At 42.4% G+C, this 22,573-nt stretch overlaps 6 protein-coding genes across 6 annotated transcripts; all 6 read right to left on the reverse strand.

The window, feature by feature from the left end:
• Positions 1 to 145: 145 nt before the first annotated feature.
• LOC142962993 (protocadherin beta-16-like) lies at positions 146 to 2,599 on the reverse strand. Its single transcript, XM_076103683.1, has one exon. The coding sequence runs from the start codon at positions 2,597 to 2,599 to the stop codon at positions 146 to 148; it is 2,454 nt and encodes an 817-aa protein (XP_075959798.1).
• Positions 2,600 to 4,493: 1,894 nt separating this feature from the next.
• Positions 4,494 to 6,926, reverse strand: LOC142962995 (protocadherin beta-15-like). The gene has a single exon (XM_076103684.1). It carries the CDS (start codon positions 6,924 to 6,926, stop codon positions 4,494 to 4,496), a length of 2,433 nt encoding a protein of 810 aa, XP_075959799.1.
• Positions 6,927 to 7,955: 1,029 nt separating this feature from the next.
• On the reverse strand, positions 7,956 to 10,355 carry LOC142962996 (protocadherin beta-15-like). The gene has a single exon (XM_076103685.1). The coding sequence runs from the start codon at positions 10,353 to 10,355 to the stop codon at positions 7,956 to 7,958; it is 2,400 nt and encodes a 799-aa protein (XP_075959800.1).
• Positions 10,356 to 12,207: 1,852 nt separating this feature from the next.
• On the reverse strand, positions 12,208 to 14,613 carry LOC142962997 (protocadherin beta-15-like). Its single transcript, XM_076103686.1, has one exon. The coding sequence runs from the start codon at positions 14,611 to 14,613 to the stop codon at positions 12,208 to 12,210; it is 2,406 nt and encodes an 801-aa protein (XP_075959801.1).
• A 1,113-nt stretch (positions 14,614 to 15,726) lies between these two features.
• LOC142963000 (protocadherin beta-15-like) lies at positions 15,727 to 18,547 on the reverse strand. Its single transcript, XM_076103695.1, has one exon. The coding sequence runs from the start codon at positions 18,545 to 18,547 to the stop codon at positions 16,094 to 16,096; it is 2,454 nt and encodes an 817-aa protein (XP_075959810.1). The 3' UTR covers positions 15,727 to 16,093.
• Positions 18,548 to 19,574: 1,027 nt separating this feature from the next.
• LOC142963002 (protocadherin beta-15-like) lies at positions 19,575 to 22,080 on the reverse strand. Its single transcript, XM_076103698.1, has 2 exons — positions 19,681 to 22,080; positions 19,575 to 19,583 (listed from the first exon to the last, which is right to left on the reverse strand). The coding sequence occupies exons 1-2, from the start codon at positions 22,078 to 22,080 to the stop codon at positions 19,575 to 19,577; spliced, it is 2,409 nt and encodes an 802-aa protein (XP_075959813.1).
• Positions 22,081 to 22,573: the final 493 nt, after the last annotated feature.

A 22,573-nucleotide genomic window follows, 5' to 3' on the forward strand; every position in this document is an offset into this window, starting at 1 on the left:
TAATATGGACTATGGCTATGAATTGGAGAGAAACATAATTTGCACATTGAAATAAATGTACAACTATACCTCACTACGTACATTGTCTAAAAGAAATAGTAAGGCAAATACAAATTATAACTGTAAAAGGGTATTAACTGGATCATCAGGTTATAAATACATCAAACAATGTGACACCAGTTCCTACCTCAGGAGAATCATCACAGTCACCAAACGCTTCAGCAAAGTCTGATGGACTTTTCCTCAGAGTCTGGTCAGCAGGTAGTGTGTTGTCATTGTAAGATGACACGAACTTAAAGTCACTGGTTCTAGAACCTGTTGTCAGGTAGGCGTCATAATTGTAAGTGCTGCGTAAAGTTCCTGTGCCGTCAACGTCTGCGTAATTAGGAGGGAGATAAGCGCTGGGGATGGCAACTGCTCCATCAAACAACAGTCTGGGCTTTCTCCTGCGACAAAACCTCACACCGAGGATGATGATGATGAAGGTCAGGAAAAAGGTGGACACAGACACCAGCGCGATGATCAGATAAGAGGTCAGTTTGGAGTTCTTCTCGTCATAAGAAATATCCTTCAGTTCTGGCACCTCAGCCAAGTTATCAGAAATAAGTAAATACATGGAACAGGTGGCAGAGAGAGAGGGCTGTCCGTTATCTTTCACTGACACAATGAGGTTCTGTTTCATGCTGTCAGATTCAGAAATGTCCCGCTGGGTCCTGATCTCTCCGCCGTGGAGACCAATAGTGAAAAGTCCCGGATCAGTGGATTTGACTATATGATAGGACAGCCAGGCGTTCTGTCCGGAGTCCGCGTCCACCGCTATCACTTTGGACACCAGAGAGCCTCCGTGTGCAGCTTTGGGGACCAGCTCGGTCATGAAGGAGTTGCCCTCCGGGGCGGGGTACAGTATCTGAGGAGAGTTGTCATTCACATCCGACACGAACACACTGACGGTCACGTTGCTGCTGAGCGGAGGAGAACCGTTGTCTCTGGCCGCCACGTGGACTTTAAAACTCCTGAACTGTTCATAATCAAACGACCTCACAGCGTGGATCACCCCCGTGTCTCCGTTAACAGATAGATAGGAGGACACCGGGGCACCGTTAACATCACCAGGTAACAGAGAATAAATCACTGTACCGTTTTGTCTCCAGTCGGGGTCTCGAGCAGTAACGGAACATAAAGTGGAGCCAGGTTTGTTATTTTCAGTCACATAAGCGCTGTAGGACTGTTCCTCAAACACAGGTGGGTTGTCGTTGATGTCTGCTACAGATAACTGAACAGTTTTAGAGGAGGACAGAGGTGGAGAGCCCTCGTCAGTGGCAGTGATTGTAATGTTGTAATCAGACTCTAGTTCACGGTCCAGTTGTCCTGTGGTCACCAGAGAATAATAGTTTTTAATAGAAGGAACTAACTTAAAAGGGACGTTTGGCTGAATGGAGCAGCGGACCTGTCTGTTAGTCTCAGAGTCTCTATCCTGCACGTTGATGATGCCCACCTCTGTACCAGGTGATATGTTCTCGGGTATGGGGTTAGTCAGCGATTTCAAAGTGATAGCAGGGGGGTTGTCATTGACATCTGTTATATCTATAATCACTGTACAATACGAGGTAAGACCTGGTCCATCTTTTGCTCTTATTCGCAATTCAATGGAGGTCTCAATCTCATAATCGATAGAGCCGACTACTCTTATGTCTCCAGCCCTATGATCAAGTGAGAACAACGATACATGGTCATCAGAAACATGATCAAAAATGTACGTAATATCACCATTGGGTCCCGTGTCTGCGTCAGATGCGCTCACTGTAATAATTAGTGTACCTGAAGGTGCGTTTTCAGGAAGACTGGCTTTATAAACTGCCTGGCTAAACACTGGGGCGTTATCATTAGCATCCAATACAGTCACGTGAATAATTGCAGTACCTGATCTCTGAGGAGAACCACCATCTAGAGCTGTCAGCACTAATTTTAGTTCTTTCTCTTGCTCTCGGTCTAATTTTTTTACCAAAACCAATTCGGGGTGTTTTCGCCCACTGCCCCCTGCATCAATAGTGAAGTGCGCATTATTTTGTAAATTGTAGCGTTGTACAGTATTTGTACCAATATCTGCATCATGGGCTTCAGTGAGTAAGAATCTAGCTCCTTTTTCTGCTGATTCTCTTATTTCAAATGAAATCAAGTCCTCACTAAACTGTGGGGCGTTGTCGTTTATATCTTGCACATGAACATTGATACGATGAAGCTCTAAAGGGTTTTCCAAAACAAGCTCCTCTTTTAAAACGCACGTCGCCTTCTTACCACAAAGACCTTCCCTGTCGACCCGGTCAGTAGTAATCAAATCCCCGGTGCTCAGATTAATATCACAATACCGCTTCCCATTCCTGTCTGTGTCAATGCGAGCTTTACGCGAGGAAAGTGTGGCAATCCCGAGGCCGACGTCTTTGGCTATATTTCCAATCAGAGACCCGCGTTTCATCTCCTCTGCAATAGAGTAGCTCACATCGCCATATGCGAAACGAAAGCTGATGAAAAGGAAAACAAAATAGCGATTCATAGATAATCCTCTGTGCACCGTATGTCCCATGATCGACCGGGCGTCCATCCTTCCCTGGTCAATTCTTTCAAAGTGATCAATGACGGTTGTATTCCTCGTTGTGATTAGCTATCCGAATATCGTTCACAAAGTCCGTTTTGTGTCGCCCTTAACCGACAGACACACCGCACCACAATAACGCTTTGCAATGGTGGAAACGAATGCATGAAGCTGTGGACACGTTCGGCCTTTGTTGGTGGACAGTGACACCAAGAGTTTCAATCAGTTATAGCACTGCTAAATTAAACAAGTTGACAACTTCACTGGCTCTATCAAGGCAAAACATTATGCTATTCAGTCATGTTCTGTTTATCATAAATACACAGTTAGATTGTGTAACTATAAATGAACATGAGACTGTTGTGATTGCCTTATCTGTTGTATGTGATTGCCATATCTGTAATAGGTCCTGTGATATCTATTGACGACTGAATATGTTTTCTGCATTGTGTACTTCATAAGCTGTCAGTCAAACAAATACGCCCTTCATATATGCAAACTGCAAAATACACTGTACTCTACAGTACCAATTGCTGTATTGGATTGAATAACCCATCACAATTTAATTCAAAGATTAAATGTGTTCAGAGAGATTCTGATGAACTGCATTAAAAAAGGAAGCATATTGCACCATGAACCAAAACTAAACACAGCAATGTTAGATAACAATGACACACAAAGCACAGTATTCAGTAAGTACCAATCATTTCTTGAGCAATATTTTCAGATTAGAAACCAGCATGACTCAATTTAACATCAAAGGCAGCTGGGGCAAAGAAGTGACAACGGGTTACTGAAAGGGAAACACAGACAGATATCCCTAACATTGATGCAGGGGAAATATTGTTTCAAAGTGCTCACAAATTGTAAAAGCTTTTCTTTTCAATGTGTAATAAAGATGTTTGATTAAAGCTGAAGTTTGATTAAACATACTGTATTTGTAAATCTCAAGTTTTGAACAATAGTCTGTCATTTCTAAATTCACCCAATTACACGGTGAGGTATTCAGTGAAAGCATTTGGCTCTGAGGCCATCATCACCCCATTGTTTGAAAGTTGAAAATTAAAGACAAAAAGAATAACACTGACAGTACAAATGCTGTCCAGTCTGAAAGTTAACTATGTTCGAAGCATAATGCCAAATACTGTATACAGTATAGAAACAGGTTGAAGCCCAACTTGTAAGACACACTATTGAATGTTTCTGAAGACATTATCAATATATGCCATACTTTGCATGAAGCACACCAGGTTCACTGCATACTGTTTGATAAATTGGCTGTCTATAGTTGAAACTGCATGTTTACAATGACACTAATTTAGTGAAATTTGACACATTTCACAACAGGCATTGTGGAATATCGGTGACATGTAAAGCAAAAAACAGCTTTAACACGCATTATACAGCTGCAATGCTTTGTTCTTACTTGTACCTATATTTGTATATTCTTCAAGATTATGCTTCATGCTTAAATACAGCTCGTAATCCATAAACCATTGACAATTACAATTTAAGTGAAAAAAAAACGTTTTTTTTTTGAATGAGCAAATAAAACAATCATTTTTTGCACTTTAACAATCAATACTGGATGTTTCACAAAGTCTGAAATACTTTGAAAAAAGTACAGTACTAACATGAGGTTTATAAAGGTTAAGCCAAGAAAACTAAATAATCAACTTAATTTCAATGACAGAGATCCAGTGAGAGTTTCCAAAGCAACCTCCGGCAAGCAGATGTGGACCGCACAAAGGTTTAACATCTGTAACTTCATTGGATTAATGTGGAAACATAGTAAAGAAATAGCCACTGTGCAATGGTAAACAGAGCTTCAGAGGACCACCTTGGATCCCAAATACCAGGAAAAACTTAAACTGTAGTTGGCAAGTTATATAAAAAGGAAGAATCATGAATCAGCAAAGTATAATATGTTAGGGCCTACCTCTAGGGACTCCTCTGAATGACCGAACACATCAGCGAAGTCTGATGGATTTTTCCTCAGAGTCTGGTCAGCAGGCAGTGTGTTGTCATTGTAAGAAGACACGAACTTAAAGTCACTGGTTCTAGAACCTGTTGTCAGGTAGGCGTCATAATTGTAAGCGCTGCGTAAAGTTCCTGTTCCGTCAACGTCTGCGTAATTAGGAGGGAGATAAGCGCTGGGGATGGCAACTGCTCCATCAAACAACAGTCTGGGCTTTCTCCTGCGACAAAACCTCACACCGAGGATGATGATGATGAAGGTCAGGAAAAAGGTGGACACAGACACCAGCGCGATGATCAGATAAGAGGTCAGTTTGGAGTTCTTCTCGTCATAAGAAATATCCTTCAGTTCTGGCACCTCAGCCAAGTTATCAGAAATAAGTAAATACATGGAACAGGTGGCAGAGAGAGAGGGCTGTCCGTTATCTTTCACTGACACAATGAGGTTCTGTTTCATGCTGTCAGATTCAGAAATGTCCCGCTGGGTCCTGATCTCTCCGCTGTGGAGACCAATAGTGAAAAGTCCCGGATCAGTGGATTTGACTATATGATAGGACAGCCAGGCGTTCTGTCCGGAGTCCGCGTCCACCGCTATCACTTTGGACACCAGAGAGCCTCCGTGTGCAGCTTTGGGGACCAGCTCGGTCATGAAGGAGTTGCCCTCCGGGGCGGGGTACAGTATCTGAGGAGAGTTGTCATTGACATCCGATACGAACACACTGACGGTCACGTTGCTGCTGAGCGGAGGAGAACCGTTGTCTCTGGCCGTCACGTGGACTTTAAAACTCCTGAACTGTTCATAGTCAAACGACCTCACAGCGTGGATCACCCCCGTGTCTCCGTTAACAGATAGATAGGAGGACACCGGGGCACCGTTCACCTCACCGGGTAACAGAGAATAAATCACTGTACCGTTTTGTCTCCAGTCGGGGTCTCGAGCAGTAACGGAACATAAAGTGGAGCCAGGCTTGTTATTTTCAGCCACATAAGCGCTGTAGGACTGTTCCTCGAACACAGGTGGGTTGTCGTTGATGTCTGCTACAGATAACTGAACAGTTTTAGAGGAGGACAGAGGTGGAGAGCCCTCGTCAGTGGCAGTGATTGTAATGTTGTAGTCAGACTCTAGTTCACGGTCCAGTTGTCCTGTGGTCACCAGAGAATAATAGTTTTTAATAGAAGGAACCAACTTAAAAGGGACGTTTTGCTGAATGGAGCAGCGGACCTGTCTGTTAGTCTCAGAATCTCTATCCTGCACGTTGATGATGCCCACCTCTGTACCAGGTGACACGTTCTCGGGTATAGGGTTTGCTAATGAATTAATATGTATCACTGGGGCATTGTCATTCACATCAGTAATATCTATTACCACCTTTGTTTCTGAAGAAAGGCCATAGCCATCCTTTCCCTCAATGAGCATTTCAAATTTTGTTTCTTCTTCATAGTCGACATTTTTTGCGACTGTAATTTCTCCAGTGTGTTCATTCAATGCAAATATTTCTTTTGCGATATCACTTATTCCACTGAAATCATATGTTACTTTACCATTCACGCCTTCATCTGCATCAGTAGCACTCACTGCCACTACCACGGTGTCTACAGGAGAGTTTTCAGGTAGAGTAGCCTCATAAACGGCCTGGCTAAAAACGGGGGCGTTATCATTAGCATCCAGTACAGTGATTTTAATGACAGCGGTACCTGATTTCTGAGGGTTACCACCATCGACGGCTGTCAGCAATAAGATCACCTCTTGCTCTTCTTCACGATCTAATTCTCTATCCAAAATTATCTCACTGTATTTTGTACCAACAGAATTAGTAAGTACGTTGAGCGCAAAATAATTGTTTTTCTGTAAAACGTAGTTTTGCACAGCGTTTTGTCCTATGTCTGCATCGCGTGCCGCATTTATTCTATAGCGAGATCCTTTGGGAGTGGATTCCCTTATTTCCAATTTAACCGCATCCTTAACGAAAACTGGTGGATTGTCATTTACATCCTGAATTTGCACAGATATCCGATGCGATTCGAGTGGGTCCTCAAGTACCAATTCACATTTCAAAATGCATGAAATCTTCGCTCCACAGAGCTCCTCTCGGTCAATCCGATCAGCGACGACTAGTTCTCCGGTAACAAGGTTAATCTCACAATAACGTTTACGGTTTCCTTCGAGGACAATTCGAGCCTTCCGAGGTGGAAGTCTGCTTACTTGTAGGCCAAGATCCTTGGCTATGTTTCCAATCACTGAACCCCGTTTCATTTCCTCCGGAAAAGAATAGCTCACATCGCCATGAGAGAGCTGTAATCCTAATAGCAAAAGAAGTGAGCTGCAGAAAACATTCAGTTGCAATCCGTTATATGCCATCCTCCAGCAACCAAAATGAATCAACAATAACAACGACTTGGTCGGTATTCCACACAAACACAAAGGAAATGCACATACGTGAATGATTCAAGTGTTATGGCAAACAATGAGTAAGACAACTGTGGGTGGGGACGATTTCGCATGCAACCTATTTCACTTTTCGACTGGTAGACAGCGACCCTCACAGCATGTTCGAAAGATTACAAGATACAGTCACCATGTATGTTGTTTATGAAACATAACTCAATGTATGGGAAAGCACCTCGGGTCTGATGAACAGACAAGCAACATGAAGTGCCAACTTAGGAGTTGGTCATGTACATTGAAGTTCTTCACGAAGGAAAAAACACTGAAGGACAACAAAAATATAGACTCATTATGTTGTTTTATAATGCAACAAAATGGGCCTGTATTGGAGTGCAGGATAATAGTAAGTGTTTCTACAATTCTGCGTATTTCATGTACATGTAAATCAGCCCAAACTCTGAGAAATACCGTAAACTATATTGCGATTGAAATCAACATCACCAAAAACAAAACAGCCGAGAGGAGAACATTAATTGAACACATATCAAGAAGTTAAAATTATTGGAATGGGATAGAATATTATTTTTGATTGTTGCATTCGATTGCATTGCAAGCAGGCTCTATTCTCATCCAAAATAGTGTTTTATGTAATGCTTTCATAGTTTCTGTGTACAGCCAAAAAATTAATTTTGTACTGGATTCAATACAATACTTTGATGTAAATAAGTGCCTAACAGTAATACCAAGCAAAAAACAGAATGTCAAATCTTAATTCCATATTTTACTACCAAGGTCCGTTCAGTGACCTGAATCACGAAATTCAAATTATCAATATCAACCTTCTTAAAGCTATCAATGCGTTGGCTTTAGAAAACTGAATTCAAATCACATGTATTCCTTCTTCGTTCTATGATATGTCGCTGTCCATGGTCCTTAAAAGAACAACTAATCCTAAAATACATACCCTTTGAAATCAGTGCTGAGTTAATATCAAAAATATTTTTAGGTGAAGCCTACCTCCAATGAATCCAGTGAGGCCCCAAATACTTCAGCAAAGTCTGATGGACATTTCCTCAGAGTCTGGTCAGCAGGCAGTGTGTTGTCATTGTAGGATGACACGAACTTAAAGTCACTGGTTCTAGAACCTGTTGTCAGGTAGGCGTCATAATTGTAAGTGCTGCGTAAAGTTCCTGTGCCGTCAACATCTGCGTAATTAGGAGGGAGATAAGCACTGGGGATGGCAACTGCTCCATCAAACAACAGTCTGGGCTTTCTCCTGCGACAGAACCTCACACCGAGGATGATGATGATGAAGGTCAGGAAAAAGGTGGACACAGACACCAGGGCGATGATCAGATAAGAGGTCAGTTTGGAGTTCTTCTCGTCATAAGAAATATCCTTCAGTTCTGGCACCTCAGCCAAGTTATCAGAAATAAGTAAATACATGGAACAGGTGGCAGAGAGAGAGGGCTGTCCGTTATCTTTCACTGACACAATGAGGTTCTGTTTCATGCTATCAGATTCAGAAATGTCCCGCTGGGTCCTGATCTCTCCGCTGTGGAGACCAATAGTGAAAAGTCCCGGATCAGTGGATTTGACTATATGATAGGACAGCCAGGCGTTCTGTCCGGAGTCCGCGTCCACCGCTATCACTTTGGACACCAGAGAGCCTCCTTGTGCAGCTTTGGGGACCAGCTCGGTCATGAAGGAGTTGCCCTCCGGGGCGGGGTACAGTATCTGAGGAGAGTTGTCATTCACATCCGATACGAACACACTGACAGTCACGTTGCTGCTGAGCGGAGGAGAACCGTTGTCTCTGGCCGTCACGTGGACTTTAAAACTCCTGAACTGTTCATAATCAAACGACCTCACAGCGTGGATCACCCCCGTGTCTCCGTTAACAGATATATAGGAGGACACCGGGGCACCGTTCACCTCACCGGGTAACAGAGAATAAACCACTGTACCGTTTTGTCTCCAGTCGGGGTCTCGAGCAGTAACCGAACATAAAGTGGAGCCAGGTTTGTTAGTTTCAGTCACATAAGCGCTGTAGGACTGTTCCTCAAACACAGGTGGGTTGTCGTTGATGTCTGCTACAGATAACTGAACAGTTTTAGAGGAGGACAGAGGTGGAGAGCCCTCGTCAGTGGCAGTGATTGTAATGTTGTAATCAGACTCTAGTTCACGGTCCAGTTGTCCTGTGGTCACCAGAGAATAATAGTTTTTAATAGAAGGAACCAACTTAAAAGGGACGTTTTGCTGAATGGAGCAGCGGACCTGTCTGTTAGTCTCAGAGTCTCTATCCTGCACGTTGATGATGCCCACCTCTGTACCAGGTGACACGTTCTCAGGTATGGGGCTAGTTACAGATTTTAAATATATTACAGGGGCGTTATCATTTTCATCAGTTAGGTCTATGAAAACCTTGGCATAAGAACTTAATCCGAGTCCGTCTTTTGCCAATACTCGCAGTTCAAATGATTTTTTCTTCTCATAGTCCGTGGAACCAATTACACGTATTTCTCCAGTTTTACCGTCAATAGAAAAAAGTCTTTCATCTGTCACTGAAACATAACCAAGGTCATACGTTACGTCACCATTCACCCCATCATCTGCATCAGTAGCACTTACTGGGACCACTACAGTGTCAAGAGGAGAGTTTTCAGGCAGACTGGCTTTATAAACGGCCTGGCTAAACACTGGGGCGTTATCATTAGCATCCAGTACAGTGACGTGTATCATTACAGTACCTGATCTCTGTGGTGAACCACCATCAAGAGCTGTTAAAAGCAAATCAATCTCTTTTTGTGTCTCTCTATCAAGTTTGATATCTAGAACAAGCTCAACTTTGTTCGCATCGACCATGAGAATAAAATTAGCATTATTTTGTAAGCTGTACCTCTGAACAGAATTTTGGCCAATGTCCGCGTCATGTGCTTCCTCCATTAAGAAACGAGTGCCCTTCTCAGCGGACTCACTTATTTCCATTCTAATTAAATCTCTTCTGAATTGCGGAGAGTTGTCATTTATATCTTGGACGTGAAGATTTATACGATGTAATTCTAACGGATTCTCCAGTACAAGTTCCAGGACTAAAATGCAAGATGCTTTAGTGCCACAAAGACTCTCTCTGTCAAGCCGCTCAGCAACACTTAGATCCCCGGTTTTCAAACTGATAACACAATATCGTTCATTATTGCCTTCGGAATCAATGCGGGCCTTGCGAGTTGACAGGGTAGATATATCCAGACCAAGATCTTTGGCTATATTTCCAATGACAGTTCCTGGTTTCATCTCTTCTTGGATGGAAACGCTCACCTCGGCAAATACGGATTGCAACGCAAGTAGACAGATGACAAAACGAGTAACCAGGCCAAGCTTTGAAAATCCTTTTTGTTCCATCATTGAAAATGACAAATATCCGCAGGAGAAAGGAAATATTTGAAGGTACTAGTTCAACTCGCTTATACGTCGGTGGACAAGATCGGAGAATTTTCAAAACAAAAATCAGCAACACGATCCCAAAGATCGTTCGACAGCCGCAACATAACTGGAAATACAAAGCTGAAGAACAATGGGTGGAGACGTTGTGCTACACAGCATTGCAATAGTTAGTAAACTGGTAGATAGCGACACAGTGTGTTCGTTTGAGAAAGAGCATATGATATAATGACAGGCATAGGGGTGAAAGCTTGATGGCAAGATATTGAAATCCCCTGTCAGCATACAGAGCACAATGTGACACTTTAGCATATTAGAGCTGGTGTGTGTGTGTGTGTGTGTGTGGGTGTAGAGTATACCGTGATATAATTTATAGTAGTTTCATTCATTCAGCTTTTTTTCCAGTAATGTAACAGTGAAAGCTGTATTGATGTCTCAATCAATGCAACATGCTTGGTGCATTGATTGAGACATATAAAGATTCCATAGAAAAGAAATGAACTGTAAATTCAAAGATTAACTTCAAAAACAATATTGTTTGTTTTCTGTTTTCACTACATTTTCATGACGTGTGTCTTAAACATAAACTAATAACGTAAGGAGCGTATCTAGACATGCATTATGACTGTCTTCCCTGAATCAACTATCCCTGTTTTCAGCACCATGGACAGAGATTATTCCCCTAAATCGGGACAACAAAAGTCTGCTGTTAAAAACGACTGATCTCTAAACAAATGTAGTTACTTGATCAGTGAGCATTTTTTTTAAAAAGAGACGCATACATAAAATACCAATTACGTCACTGCTCCTGTGGCAGAACTCGGCTTCTCAGAAAATGCATCCTTGTGTTGGTTACAGTTAACGTCTAGTTTTAGTTAAGTAGAAACAAGGCACTAATATCAAGGGGAGTTGCTGAAATGCATCAATATGACGGAGCTCAATTTCACTGATTCGGTTGAGGAGAAAAGCGGCGCATTTGTCTGATGTCAACTTAACTCAGGAGAAAGCAGCATTGCTCATGTTTAAAACAATATCACTGAACTAGCAGGAACACTGTTAATAACTGCAGATGAGTCGTAGCGCAATGGAAATATTATTGATTCACTATTGCCAAGTCTGCAGGGACTTCCTGAAATTCCACAAATGGCTGTTAACCGAACACTACACAATATAAATATATTAAACTATGCCAAGTAAAAGAAAGGTGCATGTTGGGGAAAAAGGATGGGAGTGCTAGAGAAGTACATACATTTTAAAAATAATTACTTCTCAGATACTAGTGCACTATTTGGACTGAATTAATTCATTAAAGGATCAATAACAATTAAAATTTTGTTTCACAGAGACAGTAGATTTACAAATTTGGGTTCGATTGCAATGGGGAGGGTTTCTATGAATTTGACAGTGCTGTTAATATTAGCTTAACTTTAAACCACCTGAACAAAAGCAATGCTTTAGAATCTGATATCGTTATGACCATAGCTGGCTCCATTAGTATGATTTCAAGAAATTAATCCAGTAAACAAACGTTGTTTTTTTCTTGTGTGCATTACTATGGACAGCAACGATACGATCGCTGCAAGACAAATACATCAACCTATTCATTCATAATTAAAACAAAGGACACATTTGATACCCTGTCTGTACTAAATGAGCGAGAAAAGTAAAAACAAAATGTCAGACTCTGTTGGTCAATAAGGATTGTCACTTTTTGTCAATAGATCAACAATGTGGATGAATGTGATGAAGCATATAATGTTATTTACAGTCACATGTTGAATAGCCTCTGAACTACCAACTATTTAAAAAAGTACTATAGTATTCTTACCTCTGGAGAATTATCAGAATCGACAAAAGCTTCGAGAAAATCTGTCGGACTTTTCCTCAGAGTCTGGTCAGCAGGCAGTGTGTTGTCATTGTAAGATGACACGAACTTAAAGTCACTGGTTCTAGAACCTGTTGTCAGGTAGGCGTCATAATTGTAAGCGCTGCGTAAAGTTCCTGTTCCGTCAACGTCTGCGTAATTAGGAGGGAGATAAGCGCTGGGGATGGCAACTGCTCCATCAAACAACAGTCTGGGCTTTCTCCTGCGACAAAACCTCACACCGAGGATGATGATGATGAAGGTCAGGAAAAAGGTGGACACAGACACCAGCGCGATGATCAGATAAGAGGTCAGTTTGGAGTTCTTCTCGTCATAAGAAATATCCTTCAGTTCTGGCACCTCAGCCAAGTTATCAGAAATAAGTAAATACATGGAACAGGTGGCAGAGAGAGAGGGCTGTCCGTTATCTTTCACCGACACAATGAGGTTCTGTTTCATGCTGTCAGATTCAGAAATGTCCCGCTGGGTCCTGATCTCTCCGCTGTGGAGACCAATAGTGAAAAGTCCCGGATCAGTGGATTTGACTATATGATAGGACAGCCAGGCGTTCTGTCCGGAGTCCGCGTCCACCGCTATCACTTTGGACACCAGAGAGCCTCCGTGTGCAGCTTTGGGGACCAGCTCGGTCATGAAGGAGTTGCCCTCCGGGGCGGGGTACAGTATCTGAGGAGAGTTGTCATTCACATCCGATACGAACACACTGACGGTCACGTTGCTGCTGAGCGGAGGAGAACCGTTGTCTCTGGCCGTCACATGGACTTTAAAACTCCTGAACTGTTCATAATCAAACGACCTCACAGCGTGGATCACCCCCGTGTCTCCGTTAACAGATAGATAGGAGGACACCGGGGCACCGTTCACCTCTCCAGGTAACAGAGAATAAATCACTGTACCGTTTTGTCTCCAGTCGGGGTCTCGAGCAGTAACGGAACATAAAGTGGAGCCAGGTTTGTTATTTTCTGTCACATAAGCGCTGTAGGACTGTTCCTCAAACACAGGTGGGTTGTCGTTGATGTCTGCTACAGATAACTGAACAGTTTTAGAGGAGGACAGAGGTGGAGAGCCCTCGTCAGTGGCAGTGATTGTAATGTTGTAGTCAGACTCTAGTTCACGGTCCAGTTGTCCTGTGGTCGCCAGAGAATAATAGTTTTTAATAGAAGGAACCAACTTAAAAGGGACGTTTTGCTGAATGGAGCAGCGGACCTGTCTGTTAGTCTCAGAGTCTCTATCCTGCACGTTGATGATGCCCACCTCTGTACCAGGTGACACGTTCTCAGGTATGGGGTTAGTCAGTGATTTCAAATATATCACTGGAGCATTGTCATTTACATCAGTGATTTCAACCATTACTTTGGAATCAGATGAAAGGCCATAACCATCTTTAGCATCGATGCGCATTTCATATTTAGAATTACTCTCAAAATCAAGTGGTCCTATGACCTTTATCTCTCCGGTTTTACTGTTAAGTAAGAAAACCTTTTTAGCCCTTTCTGAGATGCGGCTAAACTCATATGTGACTTCCCCATTGACTCCATCGTCTTCATCAGTAGCACTTACAGTGACGACAACAGTATCAAGGGGAGAGTTTTCAGGTAGACTAGCTTTGTAGAAGGCTTGGTCAAACACCGGGGCGTTATCATTAGCATCCAACACGCTTACGATGATATTGGTTGTTCCTGATCGCTGTGGATTACCACCATCAACGGCAATCATTAAGAAATATAATTCCCGTTCTTTTTCACGGTCTAGCTCTTTGTCCAACACCAACTCGACGTTCTTAGATCCATCAGAATCGTCTCTGACAGATAAAACAAAGTGTTCGTTAGTTTGTAAACTGTATTGTTGAACTGTATTTTGTCCGATGTCAGCGTCATGTGCTTCATTAAGGCGATACCGTGCTCCTGCGTTGGCTGATTCGCTTATTTCCAGTTTTATTGTATCTTTCGGGAAAAGGGGTGAATTGTCGTTTTTATCCTGGATGAGCAGTGAAATGCGGTGCAGCTCCAACGGGCTCTCTAGGACTAATTCAAATGTTAGCATACACGAAGCCTTCTCCCCACACAGCTCCTCTCTATCAATCCTTTCCTTCATGACAAAATGTCCTGTTTTTAGATCAATATCGCAGTAGTGCTGGTAGCTCTCCTCCATATCAATACGAGCTCTGCGAGTGAACAATTCTCCTACTTCCAGCCCGAGGTCCTTGGCGATATTTCCAACAATGGATCCGGGTGTCATCTCCTCGGGAACAGAATAGCTGAGGTCTGCAGTGATGATGTGAATGAAGACAGCAAAGCTGCAGAAAATGTTCACCAACGATTGACCTTTGAGATCCATTGTTTCACCCGAAATATGATGAGGACACGCAAAATGTCCCGTGTTGCGGATACAACTCAAATGTACTGGTAAAAATAAAGTGCGTCGTTCCTACAACAATGGCAACTCCCCGTTAAATGCTTGAATTACTCCTTTTGCAGTGGGTGGAGATATGAACATCCTTATATCTGCGAGTCAGCAGCGACGCCGTGAGTTAATTTGGAATATTACATATAAACAATTACGAGACCAGAATAAGAGGCCACAACTGCTGCAATCATCGACACTGCAATGCAACACGTGAAACAATTTCACTGGGATGTTTTGGGTTTGATATTAGTCGGCGCATTTAGGGAAACACTATTAAGTACCATGGACAGCATATGAACAGAAATGAGTAGCCATGAAGCTATCCCTCATTTAACGTTTCTGTTCTTAAAGTATAAATAATATGGTGTGATCATTGAACATGAAATCGGAATCTTGTCTTAGGATGTATTACAACATTTACAAACTGAGAACGGTTAAACTTGTTTGAATATAAAACATCCCCAAGGCCTGCGAAATAAATGAATATTATTTGTTATATATGTACTCAATATATAATAAGAGTCTATTTTATTGTATCTGTGAATCATTCGGTTGTTAATAACAAAACCATGTAACTATGAAGTCCAATATGTATTTCTGTTAGTAAGGCAATATCTGAGGGCCACTTAATAGGCTCAGCAAGCTTCATTGAACAAATGGTAAGCTTCCAGATATAGGATTATCTAAAACGTGAAAGAAGCTGATCATCAATATCACATACAACAATCACTTGAAATGTAACGCATGTATCGCATAACCCTTGTGTTTCTAAAAAGTAATAAATGTACAGATTGAAACAATAATTACTGCTACTTTAAACTTTATGGATTAAAGGAACTAATAATGGAATGTCAAAAATCAAGTGATAAATGCAATGGGAAGATTGCGGTCAAACATATGCAGTAACAATGGATTTATTTATATGCAGTTGTCTGCTGTCATGGTAAAAACCAGGCTAAATGTAGTTGAAAATAAAAACGATTTTAGATAGGTTAAATGTAACCGTTGCTGAAACAACATGACTTCATATCAATGTGTCGTAGGTCCTTTACATTTCAGTGTATATTTAATAGTAAATTATATGTTAAGTAACACGTTTTTTCATCTGCCAAATACTAAATGTACGAATAATTTCCCTTCATATCATAAAGCATCCGGAGACTGTGAAAGAACTGTATTAAATGAAACTCAAACACTGGAATAAGTGTCACCACCAGGCAAAATTAAACAGGACCTAATATATTTTTTAACAAAAAATGTAAGAAATCAAAACAGTGAGACACCGGTCATCCAAATATGGACGCTTATGCCAAAAAAAAAAATCAAACAGAGCGCAAGTGACTCGTGGTTTCAATTATTCAATGCATATTTAAACATTTTCAAGAATGCTTATTTGAAGTGGATGTCAAAACTATTTTAACACAATCAAAGTTAAATGTAAGATACACAATTGTAAGAGGCCTACCTCAGGAGACTCATCTGGGACACCAAACACTTCAGTGAAGTCTGATGGACTTTTCCTCAGAGTCTGGTCAGCAGGCAGTGTGTTGTCATTGTAGGATGACACGAATTTAAAGTCACTGGTTCTAGAACCTGTTGTCAGGTAGGCGTCATAATTGTAAGTGCTGCGTAAAGTTCCTGTGCCGTCAACGTCTGCGTAATTAGGAGGGAGATAAGCGCTGGGGATGGCAACTGCTCCATCAAACAACAGTCTGGGCTTTCTCCTGCGACAGAACCTCACACCGAGGATGATGATGATGAAGGTCAGGAAAAAGGTGGACACAGACACCAGCGCGATGATCAGATAAGAGGTCAGTTTGGAGTTCTTCTCGTCATAAGAAATATCCTTCAGTTCTGGCACCTCAGCCAAGTTATCAGAAATAAGTAAATACATGGAACAGGTGGCAGAGAGAGAGGGCTGTCCGTTATCTTTCACTGACACAATGAGGTTCTGTTTCATGCTGTCAGATTCAGAAATGTCCCGCTGGGTCCTGATCTCTCCGCTGTGGAGACCAATAGTGAAAAGTCCCGGATCAGTGGATTTGACTATATGATAGGACAGCCAGGCGTTCTGTCCGGAGTCCGCGTCCACCGCTATCACTTTGGACACCAGAGAGCCTCCGTGTGCAGCTTTGGGGACCAGCTCGGTCATGAAGGAGTTGCCCTCCGGGGCGGGGTACAGTATCTGAGGAGAGTTGTCATTCACATCCGATACGAACACACTGACGGTCACGTTGCTGCTGAGCGGAGGAGAACCGTTGTCTCTGGCCGTCACGTGGACTTTAAAACTCCTGAACTGTTCATAATCAAACGACCTCACAGCGTGGATCACCCCCGTGTCTCCGTTAACAGATAGATAGGAGGACACCGGAGCACCGTTCACCTCAGCGGGTAACAGAGAATAAATCACTGTACCGTTTTGTCTCCAGTCGGGGTCTCGAGCAGTAACGGAACATAAAGTGGAGCCAGGTTTGTTATTTTCAGTCACATAAGCGCTGTAGGACTGTTCCTCAAACACAGGTGGGTTGTCGTTGATGTCTGCTACAGATAACTGAACAGTTTTAGAGGAGGACAGAGGTGGAGAGCCCTCGTCAGTGGCAGTGATTGTAATGTTGTAGTCAGACTCTAGTTCACGGTCCAGTTGTCCTGTGGTCACCAGAGAATAATAGTTTTTAATAGAAGGAACCAACTTAAAAGGGACGTTTTGCTGAATGGAGCAGCGGACCTGTCTGTTAGTCTCAGAGTCTCTATCCTGCACGTTGATGATGCCCACCTCTGTACCAGGTGACACGTTCTCAGGTATGGGGTTAGTCAGTGACTTAATGAACGTAAGAGGGGCATTGTCATTGACATCTGTGATATCAATAATCAATGTCGTAGATGACACTAATCCAAGACCATCCTTGGCTGTAATTTGCATTTCATAGGCGGACAATTCCTCATAATCTATTGATCCACTCACTTTCACTTCACCTGTTGTCTGATCAAGAGAAAACACGTTATTAATTTCATCAGAGATATGATCAAATTCATAAGTCACCTCTCCATTGATTCCCTCGTCTGCATCAGTAGCGCTCACTGTAACCACTACAGTATCTAAAGGAGAGTTTTCAGGTAGACTGGCTTTATAAACGGCCTGGCTAAACACTGGGGCGTTATCATTAGCATCCAGTACAGTGACGTGAATGACTGCAGTACCCGATCGCTGAGGAGAGCCTCCGTCTGTTGCCACGAGCACAACTGTTAGCTCTTGCTGTTGTTCTCTGTCCAGCTCCTTCTCTAAAACTAACTCGCTGTATTTACCTCCTCCGCTTTTTGCAATAATATTCAATCTGAAGTTTTCATTTGCCTCTATACTATAGCCCTGGATGGCGTTTTGTCCGATATCTGCATCGTGGGCCTCATCTAGACGGTAGCGACTACCTTTAGAAGCCGATTCCCTAATTTCAAATTTGATTGTGTTCTTTTTAAACTGTGGTGAATGATCGTTGATATCTTGAACGTGAACGCCAATGCGATGCACCTCTAAAGGGTTCTCTAAGACAAGCTCCTGTTTTAAAACGCAAGATGCCTTTTTGCCACAAAGCCCCTCTCTGTCAATTCGATCAGCAACAATGATATCTCCAGTACTGAGAGTAATGTCACAATACCGTTTGTTGTTTCCGTCTACATCAATACGAGCCTTTCGGGCAGTCAGTTTGCCCACCTCGAGTCCAATATCTTTCGCTATATTTCCAACAACTGAGCCGCGTTTCATCTCCTCTGAAAAAGAATAAGACACATCGCCACCGACGGTTTGCAGCGCAAGAAGAAATACTCCGAAGGAGGTGAACAGGCCCAGCACGGAAAATGTTTTGTTCCCCATTTTCCTGCAAGGACCAGTGCCAAATCCACCACAAGCAAGACTTGAAAAATAAAAATAACCAGCCAAACGGAATCCTCTTCGGGCAACAAGTGCAGTCCGATTGCAAATGGTACTACTTCGCTGCTTTTACCAAAGGACAATCTTTTGTGAAATAGAAATGTGCAGGCGTGCAGGATAACACAATGTAGCACCATTAAGTAGAGCTGGTGGACAGCGACACTGTGAGAAAATTGTAGGTATTACAAAATATGTAAATAATTGAGTCCTCTGATGAGAATGATAGACTAAAAAGTCGAAGCTGCAGTTACATCCAAACATGAATGACCAATACAGAGTGAGTTGTAGAAGAGAGTGTAGTGTTGGAAATGCCAGTGTTTTACCACAGTAACAATACAAATAGTGGACTGCAGGGACGAATATGTGAGGGTTGAGTTGGTTTCAGCACCATGGAGAGATACCGCAGTATAATGTGACACACACCATGTACGAGGGCTCATATCTATCACAAGTCTCAGATGACTTACCAAGATACAACAATAAAGTAATAATAATGACACTGTAGCCTTGTTCCTGAATACAATAAAATTACTCATATGATGAAGTCACAAGAAGTCCACGTACTCTTCAAGATAAATGGAAGGCTGTAGCTATATAATTTGACCAATAAGGAGCTGAGGAATATGATGAAATCAGGAAAATACATATTGGTTTGTACTGCCTTCATCAATTGATACTATTTATTTCCCACCACTGTACGCCAGGGGTAATAGAAGAATGATATAGTATCCTGTACTTTGGCAGCTTGGAGGCAAAAAAATGTAGACTTAAGACAATCAAACAAAGTACAATTTTGATATATTTCCATATCCATGGAAAGTGGATAACACTCTTTCACAGAAAAACAAATGGTTTGTTTAATTTTTTTTGTTTAGAAGTATTAACAATTAAGTTGTATAATTGTTAAAATCCAAATTTAAGACGAAATACAAATTATCTGCATATGCAAGGAATGACTTTTTTTTCTGTGTCAGACCACCTTAACTAAGAAAAAAAATGGTTTTCAAGTAACGGATCGAAGGCTGATTTAAAATTGTGTGGGTGTTAAAATGTTTAAAACAAACACATGCGCATACCTCTAGAGGCTCCAACGAATCTTGAAACACATCAGCAAAGTCTGATGGACTTTTCCTCAGCGTCTGGTCAGCAGGCAGTGTGCTGTCATTGTAGGATGACACGAACTTAAAGTCACTGGTTCTAGAACCTGTTGTCAGGTAGGCGTCATAATTGTAAGCGCTGCGTAAAGTTCCTGTGCCGTCAACGTCTGCGTAATTAGGAGGGAGATAAGCGCTGGGGATGGCAACTGCTCCATCAAACAACAGTCTGGGCTTTCTCCTGCGACAAAACCTCACACCGAGGATGATGATGATGAAGGTCATGAAAAAGGTGGACACAGACACCAGCGCGATGATCAGATAAGAGGTCAGTTTGGAGTTCTTCTCGTCATAAGAAATATCCTTCAGTTCTGGCACCTCAGCCAAGTTATCAGAAATAAGTAAATACATGGAACAGGTGGCAGAGAGAGAGGGCTGTCCGTTATCTTTCACTGACACAATGAGGTTCTGTTTCATGCTGTCAGATTCAGAAATGTCCCGCTGGGTCCTGATCTCTCCGCTGTGGAGACCAATAGTGAAAAGTCCCGGATCAGTGGATTTGACTATATGATAGGACAGCCAGGCGTTCTGTCCGGAGTCCGCGTCCACCGCTATCACTTTGGACACCAGAGAGCCTCCGTGTGCAGCTTTGGGGACCAGCTCGGTCATGAAGGAGTTGCCCTCCGGGGCGGGGTACAGTATCTGAGGAGAGTTGTCATTCACGTCCGATACGAACACACTTACGGTCACGTTACTGCTGAGCGGAGGAGAACCGTTGTCTCTGGCCGTCACGTGGACTTTAAAACTCCTGAACTGTTCATAGTCAAACGACCTCACAGCGTGGATCACCCCCGTGTCTCCGTTAACAGATAGATAGGAGGACACCGGGGCACCGTTCACTTCACCGGGTAACAGAGAATAAATCACTGTACCGTTTTGTCTCCAGTCGGGGTCTCGAGCAGTAACGGAACATAAAGTGGAGCCAGGTTTGTTATTTTCAGTCACATAAGCGCTGTAGGACTGTTCCTCAAACACAGGTGGGTTGTCGTTGATGTCTGCTACAGATAACTGAACAGTTTTAGAGGAGGACAGAGGTGGAGAGCCCTCGTCAGTGGCAGTGATTGTAATGTTGTAATCAGACTCTAGTTCACGGTCCAGTAGTCCTGTGGTCACCAGAGAATAATAGTTTTTAATAGAAGGAACCAACTTAAAAGGGACGTTTTGCTGAATGGAGCAGCGGACCTGTCTGTTAGTCTCAGAGTCTCTATCCTGCACGTTGATGATGCCCACCTCTGTACCAGGTGACACGTTCTCAGGTATGGGGTTATTAAGAGATTTTAGAGTGATTTCAGGTGGGTTGTCATTAACATCGGAGATTTCAATTATTACTTTGGAATCTGAGGTTAGGCCATATCCATCTTTGGCGGCTACTCGCATTTCATATATCGATTCTTTCTCGAAATCCAAAGGCCCTATTACTTTAAGTTCTCCTGTTTTGTGATTCAAAGCAAATGCTCTTCTGCTAGTTTCTGAAATACGACTTAATTCATAAGTCACCTCTCCATTTAGACCTTCATCTGCATCAGTTGCAGCCACTGTAATGACTACAGTGTCAAGAGGCGAGTTTTCAGGCAGACTGGCTTTATACACTGTCTGACTAAACACTGGGACGTTATCATTAGCATCCAGTACAGTCACATGCACAGTTGCAGTGCCAGTTCTTTGAGGACTGCCTCCATCTAGAGCAGTGAGCAATAATCTCAATTCCTGCTGATCTTCGCGGTCTAATTCCTTATTCAACACTAGCTCTGCAAATTTACCCCCATCTGATTCTGACTCAATTTTCAACACTAAATAATTGTTTGGCTGTAACGCATAGCTTTGAACAGTGTTTTGCCCAATATCTATATCGTGTGCCTCCAAAACACGAAAGCGAGATCCTTTTACAGCCAATTCATTGATTTCTATCTTGATTTCATCTTTAGAGAAAACAGGCGGGTTGTCGTTTATATCGTGTATTTGTAGTGAAATACGGTGCAACTCCAGAGGTGCCTCTAAGATTAACTCAAACTTCAGAATACACGATGCCTTTTCGCCGCAAAGCGCCTCTCTGTCAATTCGTTCAGCAACAATCAAATCTCCAGTGTTAAGATTAATGTCACAGTACCGTTCACGGTTCAGATCGCTGTCAATGCGGGCCTTTCGAGAAGATAATGTCCCCACGTTCAACCCGAGGTCCTTTGCTATATTTCCTATGACAGATCCGGGTTTCATTTCCTCGGCAACAGAAAAGCTTATGTCTCCATTGACGGTGTGAAGCAGCTGAAGAAAGCAAGCAAACCCGCAAAGCAGGCCAGACGCTGAATATCCATTGTGTGCCATCCTGAGACAAAAGCGAAAATCCACTCGTTGACTTTGAATGGAGTTATTTATCCACTTGCGATTATCTGTGCGGTTCAGTATAACGTAATAAAACAACAGTTGCACTTGCAAACTGTTTATTTGAAGCTAATGGCTGACCAATGCACATCCTAGGGTACAATTTGACAAGGAGAAGAACAAGCCAGAGTAACAAAGCACGAGCAAGGGGTGGATGCGTGTTTCCTCTGCTTGGTGAATAGCGACACTCTGAGTTCAATTTAATCGCTGCACGTTATGGTCAACAGTAAATGTTTTCACACTAACTATGTTCTTGTTCGTATCACATTTTGGCACAAATTCAAGTGCAAAAACTGAAAAAGCGAATAGTTATTTAAGTCAACAAATATTGTTTGTTTCACTGTAGATAATAAACACATCATTTCGCAACAAAAAGACAGACAGGCCAAATTGCAAATCAACCGTATTTCTGATGGCCTGAATCATTTTAACTCTT

This window comes from Anarhichas minor, unplaced genomic scaffold (assembly GCF_050575085.1).
Source record: "Anarhichas minor isolate MPS153535 unplaced genomic scaffold, ASM5057508v1 ptg000028l, whole genome shotgun sequence".
NCBI lineage: Eukaryota > Metazoa > Chordata > Actinopteri > Perciformes > Anarhichadidae > Anarhichas > Anarhichas minor.